Source organism: Phyllostomus hastatus, unplaced genomic scaffold, assembly GCF_019186645.2.
Source record: "Phyllostomus hastatus isolate PE091 unplaced genomic scaffold, TTU_PhHast_1.1 phas_contig_210, whole genome shotgun sequence".
NCBI classification, from domain to species: Eukaryota; Metazoa; Chordata; class Mammalia; order Chiroptera; family Phyllostomidae; genus Phyllostomus; species Phyllostomus hastatus.
In genome coordinates, this window is record NW_025333737.1 from 29,937,287 (window position 1) to 29,953,907 (window position 16,621).

At 45.5% G+C, this 16,621-nt stretch overlaps 3 protein-coding genes and 1 non-coding gene across 4 annotated transcripts; 1 reads left to right on the forward strand and 3 right to left on the reverse strand.

The window, feature by feature from the left end:
* Window positions 1-2,827: 2,827 nt before the first annotated feature.
* On the reverse strand, window positions 2,828-3,229 carry LOC123817436 (keratin-associated protein 9-3-like). Its single transcript, XM_045837129.1, has one exon. It carries the CDS (start codon window positions 3,227-3,229, stop codon window positions 2,828-2,830), a length of 402 nt encoding a protein of 133 aa, XP_045693085.1.
* Window positions 3,230-5,356: 2,127 nt separating this feature from the next.
* On the forward strand, window positions 5,357-5,490 carry LOC123817799. Its single transcript, XR_006785513.1, has one exon. It is a non-coding gene; the product is annotated as a U11 spliceosomal RNA (small nuclear RNA).
* Window positions 5,491-6,694: 1,204 nt separating this feature from the next.
* Window positions 6,695-7,099, reverse strand: LOC123817434 (keratin-associated protein 2-3-like). The gene has a single exon (XM_045837127.1). The coding sequence runs from the start codon at window positions 7,097-7,099 to the stop codon at window positions 6,695-6,697; it is 405 nt and encodes a 134-aa protein (XP_045693083.1).
* A 5,864-nt stretch (window positions 7,100-12,963) lies between these two features.
* LOC123817435 (keratin-associated protein 2-3-like) lies at window positions 12,964-13,368 on the reverse strand. Its single transcript, XM_045837128.1, has one exon. It carries the CDS (start codon window positions 13,366-13,368, stop codon window positions 12,964-12,966), a length of 405 nt encoding a protein of 134 aa, XP_045693084.1.
* Between the last annotated feature and the right edge of the window lie 3,253 nt (window positions 13,369-16,621).

Sequence of the window (16,621 nt, forward strand, 5' to 3'; positions counted from 1 at the left end):
ATTACTCTCAGATGTTTGCCGTCTGTTTATAGGTGCTAACATGTGGAATTACTTTCTTTAACATGCCAGGGTTCCATTTTTCTAGTTTTACGTTTTGGGTGATCTTCTGATTCCTTCAACTCCATTTCGTCAGTTCTCTATATCAGCTACATCTGCCTTACTTAAATTCCTCAGAGATAAGACCTGGTTGCTACACCAACCAAATGAATACCCCCACCTCTTGGTGCTACACCAAATACCAAGATCATTCTCTTCTCTCCTGAATGCCAGCCTAGTTCTTCCCCGTGCTTCTGAGCGGAAGCCCTTCTAAGTAAAAGGTGCACCCCGTCCGGGCCACCCCAGGCTGATGGGAGACAGGAGAGTGGGGGGGGGGGGTGCGGGGGAAGAGGGGAGGGAACAGAGCGTCGACCGCGTTTCAGAGGTGCCATGTGGGCGTGTGTAGGGTGTGCTTCCGCGGGGGCTCTGTCCACTCCGAGGACGGAGAGCCTCACTCTTCACACAAAGAGCTGTGGGCTCAACAAGCACTGTGTTCCTTGGGCTGCGTTTAGCCAAAGGTGGTGCCTTTTTCTAATTCTCATGATGTTGTGCTGGTGGAGACCCCATCCCTTTGACTTTCAAAGAAATAGAGGTGAAAGTTGCATAACACAAATTACCAGTTAAAGCATGCAATTGGGGGGCATCTGCGGCATTCGCAGTGTGCCCGCCACCACACTTTTCTGCAGTCTCAACCCTGTGCATCGCCCAGAGGCGCACCAAATGGCCTTTAAGTAACCACTTCGCACTCCCTCTGCCCCCAGCTGGTGGCTCACCGCCGTGATTTGAAGATCCCAAAGGTTTTATTCGTTATAGTGGAAGCTCCATTATATGTCTTCTGTTTCATCCTTGCTTCATTCTAGAACTCTCTCTGGAGACTGGATAAAAATGGAGATAGTGTATGCCAACATCATGTCCATTGAAACCCGTCCCTGTAGCGGACATTTATTGTCTACTTTGCAATACGTGAGAATTGTATACGTCTTGTGAAAACAGCGCTTGAAATTCCCTTTGGAAATGTTTTGTGAAGTGTGTTTCGAGGAACGCTAGGTGTCCGCGGGTGATAAGTGAGTAGCAGACACCCCAGTTAAATCAGTTTGGGAGTGATGGTTATAGCGGTTCCGTTTTCCAGGACATCTCACTCCCTTTGATGTTCTTTATTTAAAGATTTCTTTTCAGAGAGAGGGGAAGGGAGGATGAAAGAGAAGGAGAGAAACATCGATGTGTGAGAGACAGAATGATCAGTTGCCTCTCGTGTGTGCCCCAATCAGGGACCGGACCACAAACCAGGCAAGTGCCCTGACCAGGAATCGAACTAGCAACCTTTTGCTTTGCAGGACGATACTCGACCAACTGAGCCACACCCGTCAGGCCTCTTTAATGTTCTAATGTGTTTTATATAAAAAATGGCGGTAACATATTCAGCAATATTTGACCATTGACTATTTGTTCTTTGCCATACCAGCCAGGGCCTCTTTATGTTTTCTAGATTAATAAGATTATGGCATCTGCAGTGACTAATTGTCAGTGTGTCCCCTGTTTAGGAAGTGACTTAGTACCCTATGCCTAGAAGGGACATTATAAGTACAAAAACTCCATTCTCTCATTTTTGAGGTTAGAAATAGATGCCCAGGCAGGTGAAGGGATTACTCAAGAATTCATGGATTGTTAGTTAGAGGGCAGGGCGTAGAACTCAGGATGCCTTTCCATCTTATGTATTATTGTAAAATCCTGTGTGTATAGTCCTTCCAATCACATGTTACCCTTTTTATACCCTTGCTGATTGAAAGAACTGCATACAGAATTATTCATGAATGATTAAATGGGGTTGGCAATGCTTTCAAGAAGCTAAATGGCATAGAATTCCTTTTTGTAAATCTGACCTTCTGAAACACCTCACCCATCAATTGCACAGTTGAGGACCCTGAGAAATAGTTTAGGCCTGGCTGGTGTAGCTCAGTGGATTGAGCTCGTGCTGCAAACCAAAGTGTCGCATGTTTGATTCCCAGTCAGGACACATACCTGGGTTGCAGGCCACGGCCCCCAGCAACCACACATTGATGTTTCTCTCTCTCTCTCTTTCTCCCTCCCTTCCCTCTCTAAAAATAAATAAATAAAATCTTTAAAAAAGGTATCAAAACAGAAAAAAGTACTTTATAAAAAAAAAGGAAAAAAGAAAAAAACACTCTCCTTCAGGCTCAGTTCCTCTTCGCAGGTAGGAGGAGTGAGGCCCAAAGAGAGGGAGGACCCTCCCTCCCCCCGAAAAAGAAATAGTTTATAAATACTGATGTATTACTTTCATCATGTATTTTGGCCACAGAATATTGGACCATTTAATGAATAAACAATGGAAAACCACATTTTAATGATCATTATTAAAGCTACAATAAAGAAAAACCATAGTGCTCCGCCACATTTATTGAGACTTGAAAAACCCCAGTGCCCCAGAATCAGTAACAAGTTCCAAAGAATTCTCCGACCATGACTCCATCAGTGAAGAATGAAAATTTGTATTCAAGCCCAAACCCAAGGAGCTGTTGAAATATCTCAGGTGATATTTATAGCAGTATATGTTATGCACTCTTTTTCACATGGTTGGACTTCTGTTGATATCCAGGTCTATGAAATATTTTGGATCTTCTATTATAAATTAATTTACATCCTAGCAAAATTAGGTGGCCATGTGATAAGAGGTCGCAAGCTGGGTTACAGGTACGGGAGCTCAGGAGTTTGTTGGGACTCCGCATCGGTTAGTTTGGATGTGCCATTTTCTCAGGATTCCCATCAGAAGGTTTCAACAGGTGGGCTGGCAGCCGGCAGGCTCACAGCAGTAGCAGCAGCAGGCAGGGCGGCAGCAGGACTGTCCACAGTAGGATGGGCGGCAGCAGGAGGCCTGGGCATGGTGCAGCTGGCAGCAGGTTGGGGGGGTGCAGCTGGTCACGCAGCAGGGGGGCAGGCAGGTGTCCTCCACGCGGCAGTCAGGGCGGCACCATCGGGTGCGGCAGCTCACAGCTCCACAGCCACTACCCTGGTCACAGCCCATGCCACAGCCGGTCCCATACCCCATCCCACAGCAGGTTGGCTGGCAGCAGCTGGTCTGGCAGCAGGTTGGCTGGCAGCAGCTGGAGCCACAGGTCCCACAGGTCCCGCTGGAGCAGCTGGGGAACCCACAGAAGCTGGTGGTGCAGCAGGCCATGGTGTCCGGGGTTGGGCTGAGAGCGGGGCTGCTCAGGGGAGTGTCTGCGTTAGGGATGCTTGTCCCACTGGGGCCGTTTATAGGCTTTGGCCAGTTTCTGTGTCTGTGACAGTCAGAATTTTTACCTTGTTACTCTTTAAAGAAGCTTTCCAGGGCCCTCTGACTGTTCACATACTGGGTTCTTTTAAATGTATGTCCAAATTGTTTTTTCTTTGTTGCTCAGCTGGTATTCACCAAATGTGCTCGGCAGTCCTGGGCAGAGTTGTTGATGTTTGGTTTCCAAGTAGTGCTGTAATTTTTCACCTGACAAACTGCCTCTCACTCATGAGATGATGGTATTGTGGCATCATGTTCACCGAAATTCGAGTTTTCAGAAAAAGTTATTGCCCATTTACTGTTATTATGAACCATGTCCTTCATGTAAGGCTATCTTTATATATATATATTTTAAAATAGTCTTTTTTATTTTTTCTTAAGATTTTATTTATTTATTTTTAGAGAGAAGAGGGGGAGAAAGAAAGAGAAACATCAATGTGTGGTTGCCTCTTGTACTCTCCCTACCCCCTGGGGGCCTGGCTTGCAACCCAAGCATGTGTCCTGACTGGGAATCGAACCAGTGACCCTTTAGTTTGCAGGCCGGCGCTCAATCCACTGAGCCATACCAGCCAGGGCCTCTTTATGTTTTCTAGATTAATAAGATTATGGTCTCTATAATCACTCAGATAAAAATCCTGATAAACTACACATTCATAAAAATTTATAGATATTTCTCTCCAATTGGATCTCTCTAATTTCTGTGTTCTCTCTCCTGAAGTTCACACATTTATTTAGCCTTGAGGAAACATTCATCACTCAGGAGGCTATATAGAACAAAACCCTTCCATTCCAGCTTACTGTGGATATTTTTTTATCATGAATTTAAAATATGGGCTACAATTCATATTCAGTAATTAGGAAAAAACAAAAAAAAATTAAATATAATTTATATTTCTATGAAACACGAAAATCACTTCTATACAGATTACCTGGACACTATTATTTCTCAAAGGTGGGGTTCATTTCAGTTTACACCATTTTGCATAACTACACCTTGTGTTTTATGCAAGGATATCAGAACAAACAGCACAACAGTTTAATTTATAAGGGGGACCCGATAAAAGAAAAAGCAGAAATTTGAAAACATTTTTTTCTGGGTCACAGTGCTTATAAGGCAGATGGGTGATCAAATATTGTTCAGTAAGTGTGAGTGCAAAGAGATTCAAATGAATTTTAGCAAAATAAAAATGGAAACAATTTCTGGTGGTTGCTAAAAGAAAGACTGTGATTTTCCATTTGACGTTTATAGTTACAAGGGGCGGGGTGGGGGATGAAAAAAAAAGTTGTGGCCCAAGGAACATATTATTGCTACTTGGGGTAGCCTTATTCCTTCCTTCTGACCCTGAATAGAAGCACATCGCTTTTATGAGGTAGAGGTGTTGGTTAGAACATGGATGGGATTAACACGTGACTCATGCCAGTGTCAGCAATGACGTCCATGTTACGGGGTAACCATGACTGTAGGTGTGAAGCTGGAACATGTTTACGTGGAGCCATTACATGTTGGAGATCAAAACCTTAAGAAATCATCTTGTCCAACCACTTAATTTTATAGCTACAGAAACTGACTTCATTTTTTAAAATAAATAGCACATTTATTAAATCCTATTATGGATGAGGCACTAAAGGGTTATGCAGAAAGCAAAATCTAATCTGTCTATCTCATATCTTGCTCTAGTGCACAAGTCAGTGTAGTATTGATAGGGAGGGTTAAGCAAGGAAAATAGTCAAATATAGATTCGTTCAATCTCAGGGTTCTAAATGGGAACATTGATGTCATGCTATGAACTACTTTCATTTCCCCGAAGCATCCGTGCATGTTAGAATACTACTGAGTCCAGGAATTCCTGCGTTTTGGAGAGGTTAGTGACTCGCTCCATTCGCACAGCCAGCGCATAGGCAGAAGAGCTGGGTATAACACTCCTATGCTTCACTCCTAGATCGGTTCATTTTATTTCAGACCATGCTGCTTTCCAGGATCAGTGTGTGTTAGTAAAATTCTTTGTCTCCTCTTTCAAAAATAAGACAGCTCGAAAGGGCTCCTGTCATGAGTGGCACAGGTAGGGCAGCTTGATTGTTCTACGTGCGGAATCGACGTCAAGAGATTTCAGCAGCATAATCTTTTGGCACCTGGGCAGCTAGTGACCATTGGTCCTGGCACCCACCAACAATAAAAGAAAAAAATGAATGTGAATATTAGTGGACTATGAATATTAGTGGAAGGTGGAATACACTGTGGAGGAGTCGTTTTAAACACCCAGTAAATAAGCATAAATATGTCAAAATTCTCTCCGGTGTTTACTGACCAGAGGCGTTTCCACACAAACTGCAGGAGGTCACGTTTGCTTCCTAATTGTTTCTTGTTTCTCACGTTGGTATTCACTGATGTTCCTTCAGGGTGTTTGGGTCTTCCGTACTCTCTGTGTCTTCTTCATTCTCTGGCCATCATCTCAGTGCAGCTTTCAGTGGGTTTCTGTAGAGACCTTACACATCTAGCTTCGGCCTTCTGTTTTTATAAGCGGCAGCCACAGGAATGCCCCCGGTGTCTCACTCCTGTCACACGATCCCCCCGCCTCAAGACTTTCAACAGCTCCTTAGTGCTCATTGCTTTTCAGGGTGTACTCCCTTGGTTAATATTCAGAGCACACAAATTTTCCAAATTTACCTTCCCCTATTATTCTACATATGCCCAGTGCCCCCAGCCCACTGCCCTCTGAACAGCCAGTCTATACCTTTGTGCGGACTGTTGCCATTGTTGAGAATACCATCTTCCCTGAGCGCAGCACCCTGAAATCTTGACCCTTCTAATGTGCTACTTTCTCCCTTCCATCTTTCTTGTGCTCCCCAATCAATAGTGCCTTCTCTGTTGATATCATACAGCATATTGTACTTTCATTTTTTTGATAGTCTAATGTTTAGTTGGGTTATTGTCAATTTGATTCACTGTCCTGGAAGTTTCTTGAAGAGGGGAACATTTTTAAGTCAACTTTAATTTCTTTCATATACAAGACCGTGTGCAATTTGCAGATGGTAGTCAATCAGCACCATTCCGTTATGTTAAAATTTAATGAGAAAAAAAATAGAATGAACAAGTAAAACCAAAGCTGCGTTTGCTAGGCCAAAGATGAGGAGTTTATTAGAAAACAAACATGCCACGAAGACCTAAAATGTCAGATGGAAAGAAAGAAGTTGCTACTCTTACACAGACTCGAGAAAAGCCCAAGTCTTAATAGATGAGTCTGGATTTCCATGCAACCCCCGGCTGACTTGAGGGGTCTTCATGGCTCAGGGAAGATTCCTTGGGCAGAGAAATCAGAGTATCACTTTTTCAGAAGGTCGACTGCTTGCTCTAGGCAGCTGAGTCACTGCTCAGCAGCAGCAGCAGGGGGAGGTCCTGCAGGTGCTGCGGCAGGGGGCAGGCTGGCAGCAGGGGGGCCGGCAGCAGGGCGCCTGCACACAGATGGGCTGGCAGCAGGTGGAGGCCCAGCAGCAGGGCCGGCAGACCACGGCCGTGCAGGACGTGGGGCAGCAGGCGATGGGGCGGCAGCAGCCCTCCTGCAGCCCACAGGGGTCACAGCAGATGGGGCGGCGGCAGGGCTCACAGATGGGGCGTGTGCAGTGGGGCACACAGGTCACAGGGCGGCACACTGTGGTCTGGCAGCTGCAGGGGCGGCAGCAGCAGGGGTCACGGCAGCAGCAGGGCTGGCAGCAGGGCTGGCAGCAGCCTCCCCCACAGACTGAGGAGCAGGTGGAGCCGCAGCAGGAGCCGGTCATGGTGGCGTCTGGGTCTGGGCTGGGTGGGCTGGTGAGAGGAGCTGGGTGTTCTCAGGTGTGAATGCCTTCCTCCCTCTCTGGGCTCTTTATATACCCTGGCCAGGTGCTGGTGACCCCTCTTGTTTATCTTTTGGCCAATTAAGTAGAATTTTGACTAATGGTTGCATTGCTCATGCCATACTCATGATGTCATTAATGAACCCTTGTTGCACCCTAAATATGGATATGTTCGTGCTGCTTGTCATCCAACTCCAAGCGCTCACGGCCATCTCAGGTGACAGCCGCTCTTGCCGCTCATTTGGAGTAGACAGCACCTGAGGAATCCTGGATAAAGTGGATCTGCAATTTTCAAAAGATATTAAAACATGGTATAGGGGTTTCTAGAACAATGACTACATTCTATCTTTGACCCCCAAAGCTCCCCTGAGAAGCCTACATGTTAATCACACACGATTTAGATGTGTCCTTCAGTATAAACTCCTTGGAAGCGCGTATCACTTGAGATAACGGATCGCGTATTTGCCTGAATAGGACCGCAGCTCAGATACCTGTGTGGGAAGCACGAAACTCTATTTCTGTAAAGCAGGTGAGTGGTGGAATACAGCATCCGGGACTGCCACCCCTTTTTATTCCCTTTCTCCAGCTCATGCTGTGCGTGTCTCTGGTCCTTGTCATCACAGAATGCTCATCTTAGCTCCGAGACATGACTTTTTTTGCCTAAAATACCTTTTATTTTACTTTTTTATTGTTATTCTATTACAGTTGTTGCAGTTTTTCCCCCTTTGCCCTCCTCCGCCCAGCTCACTCCCCTCTCCCACCGTCAGTCCTCACACCGTTGTCCATGCCCGTGGGTCACTCGTACACGTTCTTTGACTGATCCCTCCCCCTTCTTTCCACCATTATCCCCTTCCCCCTCCCCTCTGGCAGCTGTCAGTCTGTTCCATGTTTCCAAGCCTCTGGTCCTATTTTACTCATTAGTTTATTTTGTTCATTAGATTCCTCTTATAGGTGAGGTCACGTGGTATTTGTCTTTCCCTGCCTGGCTTACTTCACTTAGCATAATGCTCTCCAGTTCCATCTGTACTGTCACAGAAGGTAGGAGTTCTTTCTTTCTGCTGCTTAGCATTCCATTGTGTAAAGGTACCAGTTTCCTGATTTACTCATTTACTGATGGGCACTTAGGCTGTTCCCCGCACTTGGCTATTGTAAATAGCGCTGCTATGAACATAAGGGTGCATAAGTTCTTTTGAATTGGTGATTTGGGATTCTTAGGGTATATTTCCAGCAGTGGAATTACTAGGTCAAAAGGCAGTTCTATTTTTAGTTTTCTGAGGTAACTCCATTCTGCTTTCCACAGTGGCTGCACCAGTCTGCATTCCCACCAACAGGGCACTAGGGTTCCCTTCTCTCCCCATCCTCTCCAACACTTGTTGTTTGTTGATTTATCAATAGTAGCCATTCTGACAGGTGGGAGGTGACATCTCACTGCGGTTTTACTTTGCATCTCTCTGATGGCCAGTGATGCTGAGCATCCTTTCATATGTCTGTGGGGCATCTGTAGAAACATGACATTTTTTATACTTGTTTTTCTTGTGCATGTGATAAAGAACAATGTCATGAAAAGTGTTTTCTAAATTTACCTTGCCCTGGTGCTGTGACTAAGAAGTGACAAGATGGAGGTTTTCAACCCACATTGCAAACATACACGAAACATTGTGCGGAGGAAGTATGTTGAGAGGCCACACGGCCACTGCTCCGCAACGGCTCTGCCAGCAGCGTGCTGGACTTGCTTCTCCCGGAAGCGTCAGCAGAGGCAGCTAAGGCATGGCATGGTGGGAACCGTCTCCTTGCTTTTCTGTTTCACCCCTCCTGCTGTTCACCAGACAGGGTTTGGAGATCGCTTTAGGATCATCCTCATTATTCAAAAGAATGTGCCTTGGGCCCCAGGAGCTGAAGTTTCCTAAGTGGAATTTCAAACACAATTTTAAGACTTTGTAAAGAATGTAAATTGACTAAACATACAGTCACGGCTAGGGAGGCAGAGGAGGGAGAAATCAAGCACCGTTCTCACCTCTGAGGACCTTTGACTCACTCACGTTTTCCATTCTCTCCCTTGTCCGTGGACACCTGTGATCTTTCCAGAGCAGTGACCAGAGCCTACATTAAAACAAGGAAACAAAAAAGCTTGTGTATTCTGCTTTCTTCCCCCACCTAGATTTATTAAGATATAATTGACACATAACATTGAATAAGTAAGGTGTATATTGCAATGATCCGATGTGTATATTGCAGAATGTTCACTGAAATAAGGTTAGTTAAGATATCCTTCACTTCACATAATTATTTTATTGTTATGGTGAGAACATTAAAGCTCTACTTTCACCCTGGCTGGCGTAGCTCAGTGGATTGAGCGCGGGCTGTGAACCAAAGCATCGCAGGTTCAATTCCCAGTCAGGGCACATGCCTGGGTTGCAGGCCACGGCCCCCAGCAACCGCACATTGATGTTTCTCTCTCTCTCTCTCCCTCCCTTCCCTCTTTAAAAATAAATAAAATCTTTTTTTAAAAAGCTCTACTTTCCTAGCAACTTTCAAGTACGCAATACAGTCTCATTAATTGCAGTCACCATGCTGTGCAATTAGATCCCCAGAACCTCTGCACCTTGCAGCTGGAAGTGTGTGCCCTTTGGCCAGCGTCGCACCAGCTCTCCTATACCTCTGCCCCTGGTGACCACCTTTCTATGCTCTGTTTCTCTGGGTTCATGTTTCTGATTCCACGTATCAGTGAGACTGTACAGTATCTGTCTCTGGCTGACTGATTTCACTTACCATAATGCCCTAAATGCCCATCCACTGTTTCAAACATGGCAGGCTTCTCTTCCTTTTCATGGCTGATAATATTCCGGGGTGTGTGTGTGTGTGTGTGTGTGTGTGTGTACATCTATAGGTGTAGATGTGCCCCTACATGTTTAAATCTGTTTACCCATCATTAGATGTTTAGGTTGGGTCTGTGCCTTGGCTATTGTGAGTAATGCTCTACTTAACATGCGAGTGAAGGTGTCTCTGCTGGATCATGTGGTAGCTCTATTTTTAATGTTTTTTTTTTGGAGGAATCTCCATACTCTTTTCCATAGCGGCTATATCCATTTACAATCCCACCAACAACGTGTAGAGTTCCCTTTTCTCCACATCCTCACCAGCGTTTGTTCTCTCTCTCTCCCTCTCTCTCTCCCCCATACTAGCCTTTCTCACAGGTGTGAGATTATATCACCTCGTGGTGTTGATTTCCATTTCCCTGATGATTGGTGATGCTGCGCACCTTCTCGTGTGCTTGCTGGCCATCTGTAACTTTCTTTGGAAACATGTCTATTCAAGTCATCTGCTCATTTTTTAATTGGATCAGTTCCCTTTTTGCTGTTGAGTTGCAGGAGTTTCTTATTTACTTTGGATATTAACCCCGTATCAGATATGTGGTTTGCACCATTTTCTCCCTTTTCGTCATTTGCCTTTTCGTTTTGCCGATTGTGCCTTTTACTGTGCAGAAGCTTAGTTTGATGTAGCCCCACTGGCTGGTTTTTGCTTTTGCTGCTTGTGCTTTGCTCTTCAAGGCACATTTGATTGTGATGAGTATTTCACGTTGCTGGGAGTTCTTCGTGATGATCACATTCTGCACAAAGGGAGCCTCTTCCAAAGATACATAACACCTCAAGTTAACAAGCCTAATTCCTCTACTCTAAATATTTCTGACCAAAATATCCTAAAGAGAATTTCCCCTCTCCCTTATAAAATATAGACAAAGATAGAGTCCACGAGTCCCTCAGCAAGAGATCCTAGCATTTATTCAGTCTAAGACACTTGTCCCCACCCCACAGCCAAAGTTTATTTCCAGGCAGAGAAAATATGGGTCGTCTTAATAATTTATGCCACAGCAGTCTGCGATTTGACACTGGAGGCTAGGCATGTGCTATTCTCTGATGCCACTTACCCTAAGACCGGACAATACCCAATGAAAACCTTGCCAGTTACTGGCTGTGTCCTTGGGCTACGGGGGGTAATAACAGTACCTGCCAGGGCTGTCGTGAGCATTCAGTGACATAATATTCGTCAAGCACTAAGCACAGAAGAGTGCCTGTCAGTCAGCGTCTTGTATTGGTCAAGTAATTAAATACACAGGGTCCAGCACAAAAGCACCCCTTTTTTACTACAAAATCTTTTATTATTACAAAATCATAAGCATGTCTTTCTGTAACATAATATCACACTCAAGCACACTCTATGACACTTTAGGTAAACTGTTCAAATTAAAACTATAAATTATTACACCCATATTATTACGCTACCAACTGCAGTCAAGTGGGTGTTACTTCTGCCAGGTGTAGTATATGTTCATTTAAAAATTATTATTAATGAAATATAAAGAAGAAAATGAATATTATTCCCAGTTACTCTTAGATTTTCTTGTATAATGTTGCAGATTTTTTTTAAGGCAAACACATACCTAAAGCATGGATACAGACTTGTTGGACACGTTTTTCCCACAAAAGAGTTGAATATTTTGTAGCTTACATATTTTTTTACTTAAATATATGTTAGGACAATTATATGATGTTACAGGTGTACAGTCTTCATCTATTTTTAACTATTTTTGGCATGTCTTCTATATTTATATTGTTTATATTATGTACAATTTGACCCTTTTTCTTACTCGTACCTCCTTTCCCTGAGTGAATTATGTCCTCTTTGAGACAGGAGCCCTCTTGTATTTCTTTATATTCCCTGGGGATGGCCAGCTCAGTGCTTTTATCGTAGTAGGTATTTAACAAATGTGTGTAGATTGGCAACAATGGATTAATTTGCTTGGAAAATGCCATTAGTGTCCAACTCCTGAGTGCAAAGGTAAACAGCCCTGGAGAGTCAGTGTGGATTCAATGTGCGCAAGAGTCAGCACCGCGAATAACATTCTGAATAACAGTCAGACTGTACCCAGCCGGGGTGCACTGTCCGAGGGCCAGTTCTACTTGGCCGCGAAGGACGAGACGGTTCCTCTGGGCAGAGGAACTGCGCTAAGAGAGAGCGTTTGACTTAAAGGCTTGACGTCAGGGGCCTTGGCTTCCCCTGGGTCTTTCCTGACCATTGGTGATTCTAATTCCACCATAGTTATATTAGTAAGAACTAATCTTTCATTACTCATTGCTCCTCAGCTTGAAAATCAGGTGACTGGCCAGATGCCACCGAAGGTTCCTTCCAGCTCTAACATCCCGGGCTTTCTTCTTGTGCTAAGAGGAGCCAGGTCAGTGAAAGGACCCTCTGACTGGGAATGCACGCATCCAAGTGTCGGCCTAGATGCGGCCTCCTTACTGGTCGTTTCGGAGGTGTTTTGTGAGTCTGCAGTAGTGAGCACAAGTGACTCTGCATATGTGATGGAAATATAGCCATGCCCACCTTCCTCGCTCAGCTTCCATGCCTGGTGAATGGCGTTTAAAGAACAGTAAGGGAACTAACCAGATTGAGATGATTGCATAAAACAATATAAGAGGATTATTTGGCCTTTTCTTTGAGGATCTCAATGCAAAACAGAGAGACAGAATCTTCAGAAAGGAAATATCACAAAGACCAGGATTTTTGTGCTGAGAGTACAAAGTTTATTAGAAAACAGACAACATGATTTGGAGCTACCAGGATCTTAAGAAGACAGGGATTCTTGATCAGTAGTTAGCCAGGAAAGGTGTCTTCAGTGCCTATTATGAGCTAGTTTGAAGAGGTGAGAAATAGTTTCTCAAGGAAAGGCTTGTTGTTCTGCAGCGAGGCTAAGGGACAGCAGATGGACTCAGCCATCTCCTGGGGGACACTTAGGGATGATGCACTGCTCAGCAGCAGCAGCAGGGGGAGGTCCTGCAGGTGCTGCGGCAGGGGGCAGGCTGGCAGCAGGGGGGCCGGCAGCAGGGCGCCTGCACACAGATGGGCTGGCAGCAGGTGGAGGCCCAGCAGCAGGGCCGGCAGACCACGGCCGTGCAGGACGTGGGGCAGCAGGCGATGGGGCGGCAGCAGCCCTCCTGCAGCCCACAGGGGTCACAGCAGATGGGGCGGCGGCAGGGCTCACAGATGGGGCGTGTGCAGTGGGGCACACAGGTCACAGGGCGGCACACTGTGGTCTGGCAGCTGCAGGGGCGGCAGCAGCAGGGATCGCGGCAGCAGCAGGGCTGGCAGCAGGGCTGGCAGCAGCCTCCCCCACACACTGAGGAGCAGGTGGAGCCGCAGCAGGAGCCGGTCATGGTGGCGTCTGGGTCTGGGCTGGGTGGGCTGGTGAGAGGAGCTGGGTGTTCTCAGGTGTGAATGCCTTCCTCCCGTGGGGGTTCCTTATATACCCTGGCCAGGTGCTGGTGACCCCCAGGGCACAGGGTCACTTCCTTGTTTTTGTTTATTTATTTATTTACTTTCTGAAATGGCACTGGTTGGTTAGTAAGTTCTCTAGGTACTGTTTTAGGCGCTCAGGTCCATAGAAAAGACTTTGTTTTCCTTATTCAATGAGCACTCATTATACTTTGCTATTTATGGCTCAAATATGAACTTAATGACCCTAACTTCAAAGCCCCCAATTATCTTTATAATTTAGTGATGCTTTTACCAAGTGGTGCTGTGATAGCACCGAGTAGCTCTCATACTCTTAGGTCTACTTACTAACAGTGGAAGCGAATTCTCCAAGTCTGAGCGTCCTTTCGCCCCGCTTGGCCTTCTGGGTGGGCAAAGCAAGTTCAGAAAAATACTGTACTATGGGAGTATTTTAAAAGTCATGGTTTGTCAGTAAAAGAAGAATTTTTGGGACTATGGGAATGCATCTTAGTAGACCCCTATCATCAGTGTTCCTTTTTTTTTTTTTTTTTGGTTCTCATTTAAAAAATGTTGGAAAAATACATATAATGTAACATTGACTATCTTAGCCATTTTGTGTATGCAGTTCATTGGCATTAGATATATTCCTAGTATCGCGCGATCATTAGCACCCTCCATGTCCAGCCCCCTTTCCTCTCGCAAACCTAAAACTCTGTATCCATTGCACACCGACTCTCCCTGACCGCCTCTCCCCGGCTCCTGGCAACCACCATTGTGCTTCATTTTTAAACAATTATCTTCTTATTTCTCCCAAACCCAGTCTACGGTACCCACCATTCCATTCTACAAATTTGGCTTTTATTATTTTTTTTGGTCTTAGATTACATGCTCATCAATTTTCATAATTATATTTTTTTCATAGCAAGGTGAATGTCATTATTTATAATCTTCATGATAGCCAGTATCACTGAGTTCTAACTCTGTTCCAAGCCTTATGCAAAATAAATGTATTCTTTGTAACAGCCTTATGAGGTAGGTATTATTATAGTCCTCACTTTATGCACAAGGAAACAGACTTGCCTAAAGTCACCCACTCTGCAGCACTGGAACCAATAACTATTCCAAAAATATCTGTGGCAACATTTATCTGTAAGCCCAAGAAGCTGAAGATCGGAGTTGTGGGTGTCACATTCCTGGTTGCTAAGTCATGTCTGTTTTAGTTAGGAATTTTAACAGTGAATTTATTTTTTAATAGTTACTATTTGTGAAACGGCTAATGGTTAGAGTCATCTGACAGGATTCTAGGTCTCACCAATATCCTCAGGAATGGGAAGAATTATCTCCCACACGGCCTTCTCAAAACTCCAGAACATGCCATAAGGAGGTAGTATAGATAATGACATTGTGGTTGGCCCTGGGGCACTACGAACAAAGCCACGACCTGTGTGCAGGTGGCAGTCTGCCAGCACGACAAAGCCCCAGGTGGTGACCCCAGCCAGGGGTGGTCTCCAGACTCCCTCCGTCCTCACCCTGGCCCCTCCTACCCCACTGTCTCGCCCTGTGCTGGGCTTGCGTTCCTTCCCGCCCCCAGGAGCAGCTCTGATAGCCAGTTGTTTCACACTGTCAGGGCCTGAGGAGAACCCTGTCACTCAGCAACTTGGTAGCTTCTGCCTCTCTGGATTCGCTTGGTTCTGACCTTCGGCTCTCCAGTGAAGTCTGTTCTAGGTCTGTGGTCGAGGCTCCGGTTCAAGCCTTCCTCTGGCCCTGCCTGCTTGCACAGTCCCTGCAGCTCACCCGAGCCGCACAGCCACTGCGGCTGACCAGGGCGTGGAGCGACTGCGGAGGCCCACGCGACCCAGTCACAACGAGCCTGGGAGAAAACGAAGCAGTCTACATTTGAGAAAACACTGAAAGATGAGAAGGTCTCTAGAAGGCTAATAAGAAAAATTCTGAGATGAAGAAAAACAGATGAAATTAGAGATTTGTAAACATGCCGGTCAAGGATATGCAGACAGAAATTGGACTGGTGAGCCTATCCACTGGTAAACTGCTCAGTCCTCAGTAAAGAGAAAACGCCACTGTACTAGTACTGACAAGGCTGAGCTTTTAGTATAACAATACTTGTTGAGGAACTTCCCCCACATTTCAAGAAAAAGACTTTTCCTCATGAGACGGCTCATTGTTTTATGTAAGAAGGCACATGCCCAGCGTGGTTGTAGGTGGGATGAAGTCTCTCTCTTCCAACCCTGAGAGCTTATTCGATGCTTCAGCAAGTAATTTCTGATTCTATACTGTGTGTTGGATGGTGTGCAGCTCAGCGGGAATCCAGTAGTGGGCAAAGTCAATTCAGATCCAGGCCTCACGAACCTGGTCGCGCCTGCCTGCCCGCGCTGGGCAGGTAGAGATGCCCAAGAATACCAGCAGCGTGACCCACAAAACCCTTACAGATCGGATGTTGGGAACTGGCTACATCTTTCTCAGGAAAACAATAATAGTTTCCTGGCCATCCCAAACGTTTTTAACAACAATAACACATCTGGTGTGGATTTATGTTATCACCATCTCAAGTGCATTAACGTGGTTTAATGGGAAAATTATTGGAAGCTCGAATCGGAATGGTTCCAGCTAAAGCACATGTCCCTCTGTCGGCTCAGCAGCAGTGACCCCTGCACTGGAATTCGAATTGGCCGTGATGGCGCCGGTGGGAGCCATGGAAACAGCTGGAACATGGTTCTTCCAGCACAGGCATTCAGTCGTTGGGGATTCCCAGGGACGACTGATGTGAATCACTGCGGAGTTTTCTAATTTAAGAAAGACCGGGGCTCCTCCCCCGAGTCACGTGTGCGGATGACTCACCAGTCGCTCAGGAGCAGAGAGACCAGCTGAAGGCTCCGCATCCCTCGGCATCGCCACAAAACCTGCGGCTTGAAGTATGAAGGCTCCTAACCAGAAGCGATCTGAATTATTTGAATCGCTATTAAAATGATAGAGTTTGCACTGGAATTGTTCCTAAGGCTAAAAAGAAATGGCCAGGGAGAATCCTTTTTCCTTTGGTTCTTTTGATTCTGCATACCATAACTCGAGCTAAATATAAGCTTTTGAAGATTACAGTTAATAAACAGTAAAGAGAAACACACTTGCTTCCCAGAAATAAAATTTTATTGTTTTACCACGTAAAATGCCCGCGCGCGCGTA